This window comes from Rhinatrema bivittatum, unplaced genomic scaffold, assembly GCF_901001135.1.
Source record: "Rhinatrema bivittatum unplaced genomic scaffold, aRhiBiv1.1, whole genome shotgun sequence".
Taxonomy (NCBI): Eukaryota; Metazoa; Chordata; class Amphibia; order Gymnophiona; family Rhinatrematidae; genus Rhinatrema; species Rhinatrema bivittatum.
The window spans coordinates 66,839-86,344 of NW_021820873.1; the positions used below are offsets into that span (position 1 = coordinate 66,839).

Here is a 19,506-nt window from a genome sequence, read left to right on the forward strand (position 1 = left end):
TTCACGGATGAGAGACTCTCTGGGCCAGTAACAGGGAGCCTGGCTTCTATTCAAGGATGAGAGACTCCCTGGGCCAGTAACAGGGAGCCTGGCTTCTATTCACGGATGAGAGACTCCCTGGGTCAGTAACAGGGAGCCTGGGTTCTATTCACGGATGAGAGACTCCCTGGGACAGTAACAGGGAGCCTGGCTTCTGTTCACGGATGAGAGACTCCCTGGGACAGTAACAGGGAGCCTGGGTTCTGTTCACGGATGAGAGACTCCCTGGGCCAGTAACAGGGAGCCTGGCTTCTATTCACGGATGAGAGACTCCCTGGGCCAGTAACAGGGAGCCTGGCTTCTATTCACGGATGAGAGACTCCCTGGGTCAGTAACAGGGAGCCTGGGTTCTATTCACGGATGAGAGACTCCCTGGGACAGTAACAGGGAGCCTGGCTTCTGTTCACGGATGAGAGACTCCCTGGGACAGTAACAGGGAGCCTGGGTTCTGTTCACGGATGAGAGACTCCCTGGGCCAGTAACAGGGAGCCTGGCTTCTATTCACGGATGAGAGACTCCCTGGGCCAGTAACAGGGAGCCTGGCTTCTATTCACGGATGAGAGACTCCCTGGGTCAGTAACAGGGAGCCTGGGTTCTATTCACGGATGAGAGATTCCCTGGGACAGTAACAGGGAGCCTGACTTCTATTCACGGATGAGAGACACCCTGGGACAGTAACAGGGAGCCTGGCTTCTATTCACGGATGAGAGACTCCCTGGGACAGTAACAGGGAGCCTGGCTTCTATTCACGGATGAGAGACTCCCTGGGACAGTAACAGGGAGCCTGGGTTCTATTCACGGATGAGAGACTCCCTGGGACAGTAACAGGGGGCTTGGATTGTATCCTCAGCTTGTAGAAGCCCTGGAACAATAATGGGGAGCTTCAGTTTTGTCCCTAGTGGTAGAGTCCCTGCTGAGACCATAACAGGGGGTCTGGGATCTTTCCCTGGCTGGAGAGCCTCCGTTCTGTGCACAGCTGGGGCAGTCCCTGGGACAGTGGGTAGGTGGTAGCACTTTCAGGTATATTTATAGGAAGGGAGTTGTGTGTCACGTACCTCCTCATGGATCTTCTTTAGAAAAGCAATTTCTTCCTGCAGGGATTCAATTCGCCTCTCCAGGTCAATACGGGCCAGTGTGGCAGCATCCACATCCTGCATGTGAGATAATATCAGGACAGGAGCAGGTTCACACCAGCAGCCACTGTGTGAGTCTCGTCTTGCTCCAAGCTCCTATCCTGCACTATTTCCAACCCCCTTCACCTCTGATATATTCCCACCTCCTCCTGCACTATTTCCATCCCCTGACATGTTAGAAGCATTTATTGCATTTATTGCTCAGCAGTTCCAAAGTTAAAAGGACAAACGGTGAGATGTAAGCAACTCCTTGCTTTCTTTTTGTTTGTCAGTCACAGAAGAAATGCCCGCAGATGTTCATGTGGAAGAAAGTGTAATCAAGCTTATTTAGGATGGGTACCTGGGAGCTGAATTTCCTTGTGAAGTTTTAATAAATGGGTTGGATGGGGGTTTAGTAGTTTTCTGTTATGATTTATAAAAGCTAATTTTCCTTATTTTCCTATGCAAATAAATCCTTCTTTCACTATAATGCCAGGCGTTTGTGTTTCATAAGTGTGTTATGTAAATGTGCATGCACTGATTATGTTTATGTGTTTATGTTATTTTATGTGTTTATGTTATTTTATGTGTTTATGTTATATTTTATGTGTTTATGTTATTTTATGTTGATATCACTCTGTGCTCCAGCCTTTGCTCCCTATTCCTTCAGCTAGCTACACCTGCCCATTTTAAATCACACAGCTCTCAGGTGGCCCCTCCCATAAGTGGGGGTTTACATAAAGGCAGAGCCCCGGGTCCTGCTTTCTAATCTATGCATCACGTACGCCTTTGCCATGCGGCGTGAAGGAATAGCCTAGAGGCTAAGAAGCAGGTAAACCGTACTTCTCTCACTGATGCTCCTTGTGACCTTGGGCAAGCTACTTCCCCCTCAATTGTAAGCCCTCCAAGGATAGGGAACATAAGAACTTGCCATACTGGGTCAGACCAAGGGTCCATCAAGCCCAGCATCCTGTTTCCAAGAACCAGGCAAGTAACCAAACACTGTTCTCAGAGGGAAAAACCAATGTGAGTTACCAAGGGAAAGCTGCACATTTTTATTTTGTATCTGGGGTGAATAGCGATGAGCACTACTGGTTTCCGGGGGGGGTTGGACACGCGTTTTGGACACGCTAAACCCCCTTATGGTATAAGGGGTTGTGGACGCGCATCCAACCGTGGGCTGAGTGCACCGTATTGTATCGGCCTGAATGTGAAATACAAACTTAGAGCTTGAGAATGTGTGGATGGCTTTCTAGGCAGAGGTTACCCACAAACATGGAAGGAGGGCGTTTGAAAGCGCATTATGTGCAGATCATGATCAATTATTAAAGTACGTGCCATGGAGGGCATCTGATTTGGCAGGGTGACACATGCACTGTTCTCAGAGTTTAGGTCACTGCTGAGATGGAGGGTTTACTAGCATTGGCCTGACAGCTCCTTATCAAGTACAATTTTGGGGTCGCATTTCAGACTGGAGTAAAATAAAGGTTCTTCCAGTATCTATGAGACCCATGGCTTCATGACCCACCTTGTTGTGTGATCTCTACTGGATTGTTTGGCAATAGGCAGGATATAAATAATATTAAATAAATAAATACATTCTTTATGTGAGTTGTTGTACCTTTAGTCACTTAAGTTATTCTACTCAGCGCCTACTGTACAATCGTTCAAAGAGCTGGGTAAGAAATCCGAAGAAGGAAAGAGCGAAACGGATACGAACTCCAGTGACATCGCTGCCTTTGAAATACGGATCACTTGGGAACTTGGTGATTTTACAGGCACAGAAACTAGAATCCCGGATAAACTGTCAGTCATCGGGGGTTTTTTGCACGGTTTGCCCACGCCAGTTATATTATATTATATTATATTATATTATATATTGGTAAGTGAAAACGTGCAGGAAAGAGCATAGAAGCAGCCTCAGGGGGAGCACTGCAGACAATACTCGCATACGTTCAACGATCAAGTCACTAACCCTTTGCAGGAGAGGAGATGCACAACAGCGATTAACTTTTCCTCGCAATTGCATTGAACTACTTCCTACCCAAAGGGAGGCCTGTGCAAGACGGGTTGGAGATATCTTTTAACTGGTGATGCACTTAGTGTTTTTTGGAATTTCCGCTGGGGTTAAGGAATGGACTTTTCATGCTCCAGTGAAAGGGGGGATGGGAAGTCTAGTGCTGGGCTCTAGGACTCTGCATGGTTTAGCTCATCATGTCATAGTCATTACCCCCTAAAAAAAAGACAGAGAAGCTTTTCACGGAAGCAGATAACGCAGATCTCAGATTGGTTTAGACAGGCACGTGACCACTTGCATTGGAGGGAGAGGGCAGGGGATCATGGAAACAGGGCCTTGGGATTGGTCAGGTTAAGATCAGATGGGTTGGTTAAATTGAGATTTGGGGGCATTGAGCTCTTGCTGTTCTTTGCAGATGTCCAAGAGACGTGGTCATTGTTAAAAAATACCATTCTAGAAGCACAGTCCAGATGTATTCCACACATTAAGAAAGGTGGAAAGAAGGCAAAACGATTACCGGCATGATTAAAAGGGGAGGTGAAAGAAGCTATTTTAGCCAAAAGATCTTCATTCAAAAATTGGAAGAAAAATCCAACAGAAGAAAATAGGATAAAGCATAAACGTTGGCAAGTTAAATGTAAGACATTGATAAGACAGGCTAAGAGAGAATTTGAAAAGAAGTTGGCTGTAGAGGCAAAAACTCACAGTAAAAACTTTTTAAAATATATCCGAAGCAGAAAGCCTGTGAGGGAGTCAGTTGGACAGTTAGATGATCGCGGGGTTAAAGGGGCACTTAGAGAAGATAAGGCCATCGTGGAAAGATTAAATGATTTCTTTGCTTCAGTGTTTACTGAAGAGGATGTTGGGGAGGAACCCGTAATGGAGAAGGTTTTCATGGATAATGATTCAGATGGACTGAATCAAATCACGGTGAACCTAGAAGATGTGCTAGACCTGATTGACAAACTGAAGAGTAGTAAATCACCTGGACCGGATGGTATACACCCCAGAGTTCTGAAGGAACTAAAAAATGAAATTTCAGACCTATTAGTAAAAATTTGTAACTTATCATTAAAATCATCCATTGTACCTGAAGACTGGAGGATAGCAAATGTAACCCCAATATTTAAAAAGGGCTCCAGGGGCGATCCGGGAAACTACAGACCGGTTAGCCTGACTTCAGTGCCAGGAAAAATAATGGAAAGTGTTCTAAACATCAAAATCACAGAACATATAGAAAGAAATGGTTTAATGGAACAAAGTCAGCATGGCTTTACCCAAGGCAAGTCTTGCCTCACAAATCTGCTTCACTTTTTTGAAGGAGTTAATAAACATGTGGATAAAGGTGAACTGGTAGATGTAGTATACTTGGACTTTCAGAAGGCATTTGACAAAGTTCCTCATGAGAGGTTTCTAGGAAAAGTAAAAAGTCATGGGATAGGTGGCGATGTCCTTTCGTGGATTGCAAACTGGCTAAAAGACAGGAAACAGAGAGTAGGATTAAATGGACAATTTTCTCAGTGGAAGGGAGTGGTCAGTGGAGTGCCTCAGGGATCTGTATTGGGACCCTTACTTTTTAATATATTTATAAATGATCTGGAAAGAAATACGATGAGTGAGATAATCAAATTTGCAGATAACACAAAATTGTTCAGAGTAGTTAAATCTCAAGCAGCTTGTGATAAATTGCAGGAAGACCTTGTGAGACTGGAAAATTGGGCTTCCAAATGGCAGATGAAATTTAATGTAGATAAGTGCAAGGTGATGCATATAGGGAAAAATAACCCATGCTATAATTACACGATGTTGGGTTCCATATTAGGTGCTACCACCCAAGAAAGAGATCTAGGTGTCATAGTGGATAACACATTGAAATCGTCGGTTCAGTGTGCTGCGGCAGTCAAAAAAGCAAACAGAATGTTGGGAATTATTAGAAAGGGAATGATGAATAAAATGGAAAATGTCATAATGCCTCTGTATCGCTCTATGGTGAGACCGCACCTTGAATACTGTGTACAATTCTGGTCGCCGCATCTCAAAAAAGATATAATTGCGATGGAGAAGGTACAGAGAAGGGCTACCAAAATGATAAGGGGAATGGAACAGCTCCCCTATGAGGAAAGGTTGAAGAGGTTAGGACTTTTCAGCTTGGAGAAGAGACGACTGAGGGGGGATATGATAGAGGTGTTTAAAATCATGAGAGGTCTAGAACGGGTAGATGTGAATCGGTTATTTACTCTTTCGTATAATAGAAAGACTAGGGGGCACTCCATGAAGTTAGCATGTGGCACATTTAAAACTAATCGGAGAAAGTTCTTTTTTACTCAACGCACAATTAAACTCTGGAATTTGTTGCCAGAGGATGTGGTTAGTGCAGTTAGTATAGCTGTGTTTAAAAAAGGATTGGATAAGTTCTTGGAGGAGAAGTCCATTACCTGCTATTAAGTTCACTTAGAGAATAGCCACTGCCATTAGCAATGGTTACATGGAATAGTCTTAGTTTTTGGGTACTTGCCAGGTTCTTATGGCCTGGATTGGCCACTGTTGGAAACAGGATGCTGGGCTTGATGGACCCTTGGTCTGACCCAGTATGGCATTTTCTTATGTTCTTATGTTCTTATGAAGAGCTGCGGATGTGCCGGAGAGAAGCGGGGAGGTTCTGCACCGAAACAAAATCCTGGACCTAGTGGGCAGTGGGCAAGGACACGGACCGGTTCCGATATTAAAATCAGTTTATGGGGAATTGGAAGAGATAATATCTCTCCAGATTTTGTGACAGCTACAAGATTAGTGCCTTAAGTGCAAGAGTTTAAAGTGCATTAGAGGTGGACATAAGGGGCTCAGATCACACCGACAAGTTAAGCAGGAACCATCAATTCACAAGTGCCCCACAGTCTAAACCTTTTAAAGCTGGAATAGAGGTACAAAAGGGCATTAATGCACAAATCATTGTGCGTTTCCCGTTTCTGAATATTTATGCACCGTGGCTATGCATCACATACTTTTGCCATGTATCTTGCCTTTGTGTCAGACCAAAGGCAAGATACATGCCAAATATAGCTACTTTGCTACTGAAAGACTCGTTCCTATCTGACACCTCCTTCTGTCTGAGGGATATTCCATTTGCATGGTCTCAGACTTTGGTGATGGGCATCGCTTTGGTTTCATATTCTCCCAGAAGCCTCTTTTTCTGAATCTTATTGCATGCTTTTGGTGGAATCTAGAAGAACATTGGAATGACTACTGACCGCTCTGAATGCAGAGAGATTATTTTCAGCATCCTCCTTCAGCTGGATCTCCTCCTGCAGCCTGCAAAGAGAAAGGTTTGTGCAGCCACATCAGACTGAGAAAGCATGAGAGAATGCAAATCCCAAGGAGAAGGTGAAAGGAAAAGAGACAACAGAGAAAATGAAAGCAAAGACAAAGAGAAGACAGGAAGCTCTCTGGGTTAAGTGGTACTGGGAGGTTAGGGTCACTGGGTCAAGTAGTTATCTTCTTCTAGATCTTGTTCATTGTCTCCTGCACTGTGAGATCCTGCAGGAGCCCTCAGAGATCTGCATTAGATACAGGGGAGGACATTGTCTCCTGTGCTGTGAGATCCTGCAGGAGCCCTCAGAGATCTGCATTAGATACAAGGGAGGACATTGTCTCCTGTGCTGTGAGATCCTGCAGGAACCCTCAGAGATCTGCATTAGATACAGGGGAGGACATTGTCTCCTGCGCTGTGAGATCCTGCAGGAACCCTCAGAGATCTGCATTAGATACAGGGGAGGACATTGTCTCCTGTGCTGTGAGATCCTCCAGGAACCCTCAGAGATCTGCATTAGATACAGGGGAGGACATTGTCTCCTGTGCTGTGAGATCCTGCAGGAACCCTCAGAGATCTGCATTAGATACAGGGGAGGACATTGTCTCCTGTGCTGTGAGATCCTGCAGGAGCCCTCAGAGATCTGCATTAGATACAGGGGAGGACATTGTCTCCTGTGCTGTGAGATCCTGCAGGAACCCTCAGAGATCTGCATTAGATACAGGGGAGGACATTGTCTCCTGTGCTGTGAGATCCTGCAGGAACCCTCAGAGATCTGCATTAGATACAGGGGAGGACATTGTCTCCTGCACTGTGAGATCCTCCAGGAACCCTCAGAGATCTGCATTAGATACAGGGGAGGACATTGTCTCCTGCGCTGTGAGATCCTGCAGGAACCCTCAGAGATCTGCATTAGATACAGGGGAGGACATTGTCTCCTGCAGGAACCCTCAGAGATCTGCATTAGATACAGGGGAGGACATTGTCTCCTGTGCTGTGAGATCCTGCAGGAACCCCCAGAGATCTGCATTAGATACAGGGGAGGACATTGTCTCCTGCACTGTGAGATCCTCCAGGAACCCTCAGAGATCTGCATTAGATACAGGGGAGGACATTGTCTCCTGTGCTGTGAGATCCTGCAGGAACCCTCAGAGATCTGCATTAGATACAGGGGAGGACATTGTCTCCTGTGCTGTGAGATCCTCCAGGAACCCTCAGAGATCTGCATTAGATACAGGGGAGGACATTGTCTCCTGCGCAGTGAGATCCTGCAGGAGCCCTCAGAGATCTGCATTAGATACAGGGGAGGACATTGTCTCCTGTGCTGTGAGATCCTGCAGGAGCCCTCAGAGATCTGCATTAGATACAGGGGAGGACATTGTCTCCTGTGCTGTGAGATCCTGCAGGAACCCTCAGAGGTCTGCATTAGATACAGGGGAGGACATTGTCTCCTGTGCTGTGAGATCCTGCAGGAACCCTCAGAGATCTGCATTAGATACAGGGGAGGACATTGTCTCCTGTGCTGTGAGATCCTGCAGGAGCCCTCAGAGATCTGCATTAGATACAAGGGAGGACATTGTCTCCTGTGCTGTGAGATCCTGCAGGAACCCTCAGAGATCTGCATTAGATACAGGGGAGGACATTGTCTCCTGCGCTGTGAGATCCTGCAGGAACCCTCAGAGATCTGCATTAGATACAGGGGAGGACATTGTCTCCTGTGCTGTGAGATCCTCCAGGAACCCTCAGAGATCTGCATTAGATACAGGGGAGGACATTGTCTCCTGTGCTGTGAGATCCTGCAGGAACCCTCAGAGATCTGCATTAGATACAGGGGAGGACATTGTCTCCTGTGCTGTGAGATCCTGCAGGAGCCCTCAGAGATCTGCATTAGATACAGGGGAGGACATTGTCTCCTGTGCTGTGAGATCCTGCAGGAACCCTCAGAGATCTGCATTAGATACAGGGGAGGACATTGTCTCCTGTGCTGTGAGATCCTGCAGGAACCCTCAGAGATCTGCATTAGATACAGGGGAGGACATTGTCTCCTGCACTGTGAGATCCTCCAGGAACCCTCAGAGATCTGCATTAGATACAGGGGAGGACATTGTCTCCTGCGCTGTGAGATCCTGCAGGAACCCTCAGAGATCTGCATTAGATACAGGGGAGGACATTGTCTCCTGCAGGAACCCTCAGAGATCTGCATTAGATACAGGGGAGGACATTGTCTCCTGTGCTGTGAGATCCTGCAGGAACCCCCAGAGATCTGCATTAGATACAGGGGAGGACATTGTCTCCTGCACTGTGAGATCCTCCAGGAACCCTCAGAGATCTGCATTAGATACAGGGGAGGACATTGTCTCCTGTGCTGTGAGATCCTGCAGGAACCCTCAGAGATCTGCATTAGATACAGGGGAGGACATTGTCTCCTGTGCTGTGAGATCCTCCAGGAACCCTCAGAGATCTGCATTAGATACAGGGGAGGACATTGTCTCCTGCGCAGTGAGATCCTGCAGGAGCCCTCAGAGATCTGCATTAGATACAGGGGAGGACATTGTCTCCTGTGCTGTGAGATCCTGCAGGAACCCTCAGAGATCTGCATTAGATACAGGGGAGAACATTGTCTCCTGCAGGAACCCTCAGAGATCTGCATTAGATACAGGGGAGGACATTGTCTCCTGTGCTGTGAGACCCTGCAGGAAGCCTCAGAGGTCTGCATTAGATACAGGGGAGGACATTGTCTCCTGCACTGTGAGAACCTGCAGAAACCCTCAAAGATCTGCATTAGATACAGGGGAGGACATTGTCTCCTGCGCTGTGAGATCCTGCAGGAACCCTCAGAGATCTGCATTAGATACAGGGGAGGACATTGTCTCCTGCAGGAACCCTCAGATATCTGCATTAGATACAGGGGAGGACATTGTCTCCTGTGCTGTGAGATCCTGCAGGAACCCTCAGAGATCTGCATTAGATACAGGGGAGGACATTGTCTCCTGCACTGTGAGATCCTGCAGGAGCCCTCAGAGATCTGCATTAGATACAGGGGAGGACATTGTCTCCTGTGCTGTGAGATCCTGCAGGAACCCGCAGAGATCTGCATTAGATACAGGGGAGGACATTGTCTCCTGTGCCGTGAGATCCTGCAGGAATCCTCAGAGATCTGCATTAGATACAGGGGAGGACATTGTCTCCTGCACTGTGAGATCCTATAGGAACCCTCAGAGATCTGCATTAGATACAGGGGAGGACATTGTCTCCTGTGCTGTAAGATCCTATAGGAACCCTCAGAGGTCTGCATTAGATACAGGGGAGGACATTGTCTCCTGTGCTGTGAGATCCTGCAGGAACCCTCAGAGATCTGCATTAGATACAGGGGAGGACATTGTCTCCTGTGCTGTGAGATCCTGCAGGAGCCCTCAGAGATCTGCATTAAATACAGGGGAGGACATTGTCTCCTGTGCTGTGAGATCCTGCAGGAACCCTCAGAGATCTGCATTAGATACAGGGGAGGACATTGTCTCCTGCGCTGTGAGATCCTGCAGGAACCCTCAGAGATCTGCATTAGATACAAGGGAGGACATTGTCTCCTGTGCTGTGACATCCTGCAGGAACCCTCAGAGATGTGCATTAGATACAGGGGAGGACATTGTCTCCTGTGCTGTGAGATCCTCCAGGAACCCTCCGAGATCTGCATTAGATACAGGGGAGGACATTGTCTCCTGTGCTGTGAGATCCTGCAGGAACCCTCAGAGATCTGCATTAGATACAGGGGAGGACATTGTCTCCTGTGCTGTGAGATCCTGCAGGAACCCTCAGAGATCTGCGTTAGATACAGGGGAGGACATTGCCTCCTGCGCTGTGAGATCCTGCAGGAACCCTCAGAGATCTGCATTAGATACAGGGGAGGACATTGTCTCCTGCGCTGTGAGATCCTGCAGGAACCCTCAGAGATCTGCATTAGATACAGGGGAGGACATTGTCTCCTGCGCTGTGAGATCCTGCAGGAACCCTCAGAGATCTGCATTAGATACAGGGGAGGACATTGTCTCCTGTGCCTTGAGATCCTGCAGGAACCCTCAGAGATCTGCATTAGATACAGGGGAGGACATTGTCTCCTGTGCTGTGAGATCCTCCAGGAACCCTCCGAGATCTGCATTAGATACAGGGGAGGACATTGTCTCCTGTGCTGTGAGATCCTGCAGGAACCCTCAGAGATCTGCATTAGATACGGGGAAGGACATTTTCTCCTGTGCTGTGAGATCCTGCAGGAACCCTCAGAGATCTGCATTAGATACAGGGGAGGACATTGTCTTCTGTGCTGTGAGATCCTATAGGAACCCTCAGAGATCTGCATTAGATACGGGAGGACATTGTCTCCTGCGCTGTGAGATCCTGCAGGAACCCTCAGAGATCTGCATTAGATACAGGGGAGGACATTGTCTCCTGCCTTTCCTCGTCCTGCCTGCCTTCATCCAAGCCTTGTGTCCTGCCTGTAGCAGAGTCTTGGCCTTGCCTTGTCTCACCCTTGTCTTGTCTAGTTCCAGGTCCTGCTTAGTATCCAGCCTTGCCTCGTCCTGCCTGCCTTCATCCAAGCCTTGTGTCCTGCCTGTAGCAGAGTCTTGGCCTTGCCTTGTCTCACCCTTGTCTTGTCTAGTTCCAGGTCCTGCTTAGTATCCAGCCTTGCCTCGTCCTGCCTGCCTTCATTCAAGCCTTGTGTCCTGCCTGTACCAGAGTCTTGTCCTTGCCTTGTCTAGTTCCATGTCCTCCTTAGTATCCAGCCTTGCCTCGTCCTGCCTGCCTTCATCCAAGCCTTGCCTCGTCCTGCCTGCCTTCATCCAAGCCTTGTGTCCTGCCTGTAGCAGAGTCTTGTCCTTGCCTTGTCTCACCCTTGTCTTGTCTAGTTCCAGGTCCTCCTTAGTATCCAGCCTTGCCTCGTCCTGCCTGCCTTCATCCAAGCCTTGCCTCGTCCTGCCTGCCTTCATCCAAGCCTTGTGTCCTGCCTGTACCAGAGTCTTGTCCTTGCCTTGTCTAGTTCCAGGTCCTGCTTAGTATCCAGCCTTGCCTCGTCCTGCCTGCCTTCATCCAAGCCTTGTGTCCTGCCTGTACCAGAGTCTTGTCCTTGCCTTGTCTAGTTCCAGGTCCTGCTTAGTATCCAGCCTTGCCTCGTCCTGCCTGCCTTCATCCAAGCCTTGTGTCCTGCCTGTAGCAGAGTCTTGGCCTTGCCTTGTCTCACCCTTGTCTTGTCTAGTTCCAGGTCCTGCTTAGTATCCAGCCTTGCCTCATCCTGCCTGCCTTGCCCAGTCATGCTCCCGTCTATGTGGACTCACCACTAGGATGTAGCCGCCTAAGAGACCTATTGGCCCCCAGAACCCAAGGCATCGACCTGCGGGGGCAGAAGACCAGCCCTTGTCTTGCTCTGAGTCTGTGTCACACCTCAGGTGGGTTTCCCGGACTCTGGGGCCCATAGCAGCCGCAGGTACAAACTTACATCATGAGGCTGACAAGGAAATATCCGCAGCACCTGACTCTGATCAGCTTTGAAATTCATGAAAGGCAGAATCTAAATACATTGAGATGGTCTTGCCTTTTGATGGAAAGGTGGTGAATCAGGGTGACAAGGTGGTGGCTGGAGTCAGAGAGATGCTGGAGAAGCAAATCCAGCAGAAAACAGGAGGTGGTGAGGCCTTGGTGAGAGCTCACTAAGAATAGCACAGCTACCAAAAGGGTGCAGTGTCTGCCCCAACAGCCATGCATTACTACTTAGAGATAACTGGGTGGCCAGACCCCGGAGGAGAGGAGTCATGAGAGGATGCATTTCCTCTTTGTGATATCGTGCCAGCGGACAGAGCAGGGTCATGTTACTATTTACAGCACGACAGAAAACAGGCAGAAAAGGCTCTGCTCACCTCCACAGCTTTAAGTCATAAAGATGCAGCGCACTTAGCGAAGGCACCGCGTCCTCCTCTTCCCCAGGGCCCTCACCTCCCAGAAAAGAGGCTGACAAAGCTTGCACCAGAAGACAAACCAGAGGATATAGAGGGGTGGGCTGAAGATCTGGGAGAAGCATGGGGGCAGAGTCTCAACCCGAACCCAGCCCTCTGACCCTGACTTCTCAATATCCAGAAATGCTGGAAGTCACAGGATGCTCAGCAGTGAGAGCAGGGACAGCATAGATCATAAAATCAGCATGACAATACGTGAGCCAATGATCGTAAAACTGCACAGAAACGTTTGCTGTTCTTCTGTCCCTGGGGACTGGGAAGTTGCCAGCCCATGCATGCGTGTGTCTCCTCCTCTCCTATTATAGTCAAGCATGGCTATCAGCAGCCAAACCCACAGCTGTGTGATATCACTGCCTGGCAATGCTCCGGCCTCTCTCTCTGCACACAGATTACAGCCCCACTGGATGTCCATATAGGGGCAGGTTACAGACAGGGCCTTAGAGGGTACCCAGAATCCAGGCACTGTCAGGGACATTCTGCTGCCCAGGAAATGCTACCAGGTGTGTGAGCCCTATGAGATGGGAAAAGAGCTTTAGCAAAGGCAGTGCAATACCGGGGTAACAGGATGCACAGACTGCAGGCTCTGTGAGGGAAGGGTCTGGATACAGGGGTGATGGGATGCACACAGACTGCGGGCTGTGTGAGGGAAGGGTCTGGATACAGGGGTGATGGGATGCACAGACTGCGGGCTGTGTGAGGGAAGGGTCTGGATACAGGGGTGATGGGATGCACACAGACTGCGGGCTGTGTGAGGGAAGGGTCTGGATCCAGGGGTGATGGGATGCACAGACTGCGGCTGTGTGAGGGAAGGGTCTGGATACAGGGGTGATGGGATGCGCAGACTGCGGGCTGTGTGAGTGAAGGGTCTGGATACAGGGCTGATGGGGTGCGCAGACTGCGGGCTGTGTGAGGGAAGGGTCTGGATCCAGGGGTGATGGGATGCACAGACTGCGGGCTGTGTGAGGGAAGGGTCTGGATCCAGGGGTGATGGGATGCACAGACTGCGGGCTGTGTGAGGGAAGGGTCTGGATACAGGGGGATGGGATGCACAGACTGCGGGCTGTGTGAGGGAAGGGTCTGGATACAGGGGTGATAGGGATGCACAGACTGCGGGCTGTGTGAGGGAAGGGTCTGGATACAGGGCTGATGGGGTGCACAGACTGCGGGCTGTGTGAGGGAAGGGTCTGGATCCAGGGGTGATGGGATGCACAGACTGCGAGCTGTGTGAGGGAAGGGTCTGGATCCAGGGGTGATGGGATGCACAGACTGCGGGCTGTGTGAGGGAAGGGTCTGGATACAGGGCTGATGGGGTGCACAGACTGCGGGCTGTGTGAGGGAAGGGTCTGGATACAGGGGTGATAGGATGCACAGACTGCGGGCTGTGTGAGGGAAGGGTCTGGATACAGGGGTGATGGGATGCACAGACTGCGGGCTGTGTGAGGGAAGGGTCTGGATCCAGGGGTGATGGGATGCACAGACTGCGGCTGTGTGAGGGAAGGGTCTGGATACAGGGGTGATGGGATGCGCAGACTGCGGGCTGTGTGAGGGAAGGGTCTGGATACAGGGGTGATGGGATGCGCAGACTGCGGGCTGTGTGAGGGAAGGATCTGGATACAGGGGTGATGGGATGCACAGACTGCGGGCTCTCTGAGGGAAGGGTCTGGATACAGGGGTGATGGGATGCACACAGACTGCGGGCTGTGTGAGGGAAGGGTCTGGATCCAGGGGTGATGGGATGCACACAGACTGCGGGCTGTGTGAGGGAAGGGTCTGGATACAGGGCTGATGGGGTGCGCAGACTGCGGGCTGTGTGAGGGAAGGGTCTGGATACAGGGCTGATGGGGTGCACAGACTGCGGGCTGTGTGAGGGAAGGGTCTGGATACAGGGGTGATAGGATGCGCAGACTGCAGGCTGTGTGAGGGAAGGGCTTGGATACAGGGGTGATAGGGATGCACAGACTGCGGGCTGTGTGAGGGAAGGGTCTGGATACAGGGGTGATGGGATGCAGAGACTGCGGGCTGTGTGAGGGAAGGGTCTGGATCCAGGGGTGATGGGATGCACAGACTGCGGCTGTGTGAGGGAAGGGTCTGGATACAGGGGTGATGGGATGCGCAGACTGCGGGCTGTGTGAGGGAAGGGTCTGGATACAGGGGTGATGGGATGCGCAGACTGCGGGCTGTGTGAGGGAAGGATCTGGATACAGGGGTGATGGGATGCACAGACTGCGGGCTCTCTGAGGGAAGGGTCTGGATACAGGGGTGATGGGATGCACAGACTGTGGGCTGTGTGAGGGAAGGGTCTGGATCCAGGGGTGATGGGATGCACACAGACTGCGGGCTGTGTGAGGGAAGGGTCTGGATACAGGGGTGATGGGATGCACAGACTGCGGGCTGTGTGAGGGAAGGGTCTGGATACAGGGGTGATGGGATGCGCAGACTGCGGGCTGTGTGAGGGAAGGGTCTGGATACAGGGGTGATGGGATGCAGCAGACTGCAGGCTGTGTGAGGGAAGGGTCTGGATACAGGGGTGATGGGATGCACAGACTGCGGGCTGTGTGAGGGAAGGGTCTGGATACAGGGGTGATGGGATGCAGAGACTGCGGGCTGTGTGAGGGAAGGGTCTGGATACAGGGGTGATGGGATGCGCAGACTGCGGGCTGTGTGAGGGAAGGGTCTGGATACAGGGGTGATGGGATGCAGAGACTGCGGGCTGTGTGAGGGAAGGGTCTGGACCGGGGTACAGGGATGCACAGACTGCGGGCTGTGTGAGGGAAGGGTCTGGATACAGGGGTGATGGGATGCACAGACTGCGGGCTGTGTGAGGGAAGGGTCTGGATACAGGGGTGATGGGATGCACAGACTGCGGGCTGTGTGAGGGAAGGGTCTGGATACGGGGGGATGGGATGCACAGACTGCGGGCTGTGTGAGGGAAGGGTCTGGATACAGGGGTGATGGGATGCACAGACTGCGGGCTGTGTGAGGGAAGGGTCTGGATACAGGGGTGATGGGATGCAGCAGACTGCGGGCTGTGTGAGGGAAGGGTCTGGATACAGGGGTGATGGGATGCACAGACTGCGGGCTGTGTGAGGGAAGGGTCTGGATACAGGGGTGATGGGATGCACAGACTGCGGGCTGTGTGAGGGAAGGGTCTGGATACAGGGGTGATGGGATGCGCAGACTGCGGGCTGTGTGAGGGAAGGGTCTGGATACAGGGGTGATGGGATGCACAGACTGCGGGCTGTGTGAGGGAAGGGTCTGGATACAGGGGTGATGGGATGCACAGACTGCGGGCTGTGTGAGGGAAGGGTCTGGATACAGGGGTGATGGGATGCACAGACTGCGGGCTGTGTGAGGGAAGGGTCTGGATACAGGGGTGATGGGATGCAGCAGACTGCGGGCTGTGTGAGGGAAGGGTCTGGATACAGGGGTGATGGGATGCACAGACTGCGGGCTGTGTGAGGGAAGGGTCTGGATACAGGGGTGATGGGATGCGCAGACTGCGGGCTGTGTGAGGGAAGGGTCTGGATACAGGGGTGATGGGATGCGCAGACTGCGGGCTGTGTGAGGGAAGGGTCTGGATACAGGGGTGATGGGATGCGCAGACTGCGGGCTGTGTGAGGGAAGGGTCTGGATACAGGGGTGATGGGGTGCACAGACTGCGGGCTGTGTGAGGGAAGGGTCTGGATACAGGGGTGATGGGATGCAGCAGACTGCGGGCTGTGTGAGGGAAGGGTCTGGATACAGGGGTGATGGGATGCGCAGACTGCGGGCTGTGTGAGGGAAGGGTCTGGATACAGGGGTGATGGGATGCGCAGACTGCGGGCTGTGTGAGGGAGGGGTCTGGATACAGGGCTGATGGGATGAGCAGACTGCGGGCTGTGTGAGGGAAGGGTCTGGATACAGGGGTGTTGGGATGCACAGACTGCGGGCTGTGTGAGGGAAGGGTCTGGATACAGGGGTGATGGGATGCACAGACTGCGGGCTGTGTGAGGGAAGGGTCTGGATACAGGGGTGATGGGATGCAGAGACTGCGGGCTGTGTGAGGGAAGGGTCTGGATACAGGGGTGATGGGATGCACAGACTGCGGGCTGTGTGAGGGAAGGGTCTGGATACAGGGGTGATGGGATGCACAGACTGCGGGCTGTGTGAGGGAAGGGTCTGGATACAGGGGTGATGGGATGCACAGACTGCGGGCGGTGTGAGGGAAGGGTCTGGATACAGGGGTGATGGGATGCGCAGACTGCGGGCTGTGTGAGGGAAGGGTCTGGATACAGGGGTGATGGGATGCGCAGACTGCGGGCTGTGTGAGGGAAGGGTCTGGATACAGGGGTGATGGGATGCACAGACTGCGGGCTGTGTGAGGGAAGGGTCTGGATACAGGGGGGATGGGATGCACAGACTGCGGGCTGTGTGAGGGAAGGGTCTGGATACAGGGGTGATGGGATGCACAGACTGCGGGCTGTGTGAGGGAAGGGTCTGGATACAGGGGTGATGGGATGCACAGACTGCGGGCTGTGTGAGGGAAGGGTCTGGATACAGGGGTGATGGGATGCACAGACTGCGGGCTGTGTGAGGGAAGGGTCTGGATACAGGGGTGATGGGATGCAGAGACTGCGGGCTGTGTGAGGGAAGGGTCTGGATACAGGGGTGATGGGATGCACAGACTGCGGGCTGTGTGAGGGAAGGGTCTGGATACAGGGGTGATGGGATGCACAGACTGCGGGCTGTGTGAGGGAAGGGTCTGGATACAGGGGTGATGGGATGCGCAGACTGCGGGCTGTGTGAGGGAAGGGTCTGGATACAGGGGTGATGGGATGCACAGACTGCGGGCTGTGTGAGGGAAGGGTCTGGATACAGGGGTGATGGGATGCACAGACTGCGGGCTGTGTGAGGGAAGGGTCTGGATACAGGGGTGATGGGATGCACAGACTGCGGGCTGTGTGAGGGAAGGGTCTGGATCCAGGGGTGATGGGATGCACAGACTGCGGGCTGTGTGAGGGAAGGGTCTGGATACAGGGGTGATGGGATGCACAGACTGCGGGCTGTGTGAGGGAAGGGTCTGGATACAGGGGTGATGGGATGCAGCAGACTGCGGGCTGTGTGAGGGAAGGGTCTGGATACAGGGGTGATGGGATGCGCAGACTGCGGGCTGTGTGAGGGAAGGGTCTGGATACAGGGCTGATGGGATGAGCAGACTGCGGGCTGTGTGAGGGAAGGGTCTGGATACAGGGGTGATGGGATGCGCAGACTGCGGGCTGTGTGAGGGAAGGGTCTGGATACAGGGGTGATGGGATGCACAGACTGCGGGCTGTGTGAGGGAAGGGTCTGGATACAGGGGTGATGGGATGCAGAGACTGCGGGCTGTGTGAGGGAAGGGTCTGGATACAGGGGTGATGGGATGCACAGACTGCGGGCTGTGTGAGGGAAGGGTCTGGATACAGGGGTGATGGGGTGCACAGACTGCGGGCTGTGTGAGGGAAGGGTCTGGATACAGGGGTGATGGGATGCGCAGACTGCGGGCTGTGTGAGGGAAGGGTCTGGATACAGGGGTGATGGGATGCGCAGACTGCGGGCTGTGTGAGGGAAGGGTCTGGATACAGGGGTGATGGGATGCACAGACTGCGGGCTGTGTGAGGGAAGGGTCTGGATACAGGGGTGATGGGATGCGCAGACTGCGGGCTGTGTGAGGGAAGGGTCTGGATACAGGGGTGATGGGATGCGCAGACTGCGGGCTGTGTGAGGGAAGGGTCTGGATACAGGGGTGATGGGATGCACAGACTGCGGGCTGTGTGAGGGAAGGGTCTGGATACAGGGGTGATGGGATGCACAGACTGCGGGCTGTGTGAGGGAAGGGTCTGGATACAGGGGTGATGGGATGCACAGACTGCGGGCTGTGTGAGGGAAGGGTCTGGATACAGGGGTGATGGGATGCACAGACTGCGGGCTGTGTGAGGGAAGGGTCTGGATACAGGGGTGATGGGATGCGCAGACTGCGGGCTGTGTGAGGGAAGGGTCTGGATACAGGGGTGATGGGATGCACAGACTGCGGGCTGTGTGAGGGAAGGGTCTGGATACAGGGGTGATGGGATGCGCAGACTGCGGGCTGTGTGAGGGAAGGGTCTGGATACAGGGGTGATGGGGTGCACAGACTGCGGGCTGTGTGAGGGAAGGGTCTGGATACAGGGGTGATGGGATGCACAGACTGCGGGCTGTGTGAGGGAAGGGTCTGGATACAGGGGTGATGGGGTGCAGCAGACTGCGGGCTGTGTGAGGGAAGGGTCTGGATACAGGGGTGATGGGATGCAGCAGACTGCGGGCTGTGTGAGGGAAGGGTCTGGATACAGGGGTGATGGGATGCACAGACTGCGGGCTGTGTGAGGGAAGGGTCTGGATACAGGGGTGATGGGATGCACAGACTGCGGGCTGTGTGAGGGAAGGGTCTGGATACAGGGGTGATGGGATGCGCAGACTGCGGGCTGTGTGAGGGAAGGGTCTGGATACAGGGGTGATGGGATGAGCAGACTGCGGGCTGTGTGAGGGAAGGGTCTGGATACAGGGGTGATGGGATGCACAGACTGCGGGCTGTGTGAGGGAAGGGTCTGGATCCAGGGGTGATGGGATGCACAGACTGCGGGCTGTGTGAGGGAAGGGTCTGGATACAGGGCTGATGGGATGCGCAGACTGCGGGCTGTGTGAGGGAAGGGTCTGGATACAGGGGTGATGGGATGCACAGACTGCGGGCTGTGTGAGGGAAGGGTCTGGATACAGGGGTGATGGGATGCACAGACTGCGGGCTGTGTGAGGGAAGGGTCTGGATACAGGGGTGATGGGATGCAGCAGACTGCGGGCTGTGTGAGGGAAGGGTCTGGATACAGGGGTGATGGGATGCAGCAGACTGCGGGCTGTGTGAGGGAAGGGTCTGGATACAGGGGTGATGGGATGCACAGACTGCGGGCTGTGTGAGGGAAGGGTCTGGATACAGGGGTGATGGGATGCACAGACTGCGGGCTGTGTGAGGGAAGGGTCTGGATA

At 52.5% G+C, this 19,506-nt stretch overlaps 1 protein-coding gene across 1 annotated transcript in view; it reads right to left on the bottom strand.

The window, feature by feature from the left end:
* Positions 1-19,506, bottom strand: part of DES (desmin) — a 44,578-nt gene that overhangs the window by 15,376 nt on the left and 9,696 nt on the right. The window contains exons 2-3 of the mRNA XM_029586492.1: positions 6,417-6,477; positions 1,095-1,190 (exon numbers count right to left, since the gene is read on the bottom strand). Of these exons, the coding sequence (XP_029442352.1) occupies positions 1,095-1,190; positions 6,417-6,477 (157 nt within the window). The remainder of the gene's footprint in view (positions 1-1,094; positions 1,191-6,416; positions 6,478-19,506) is intronic.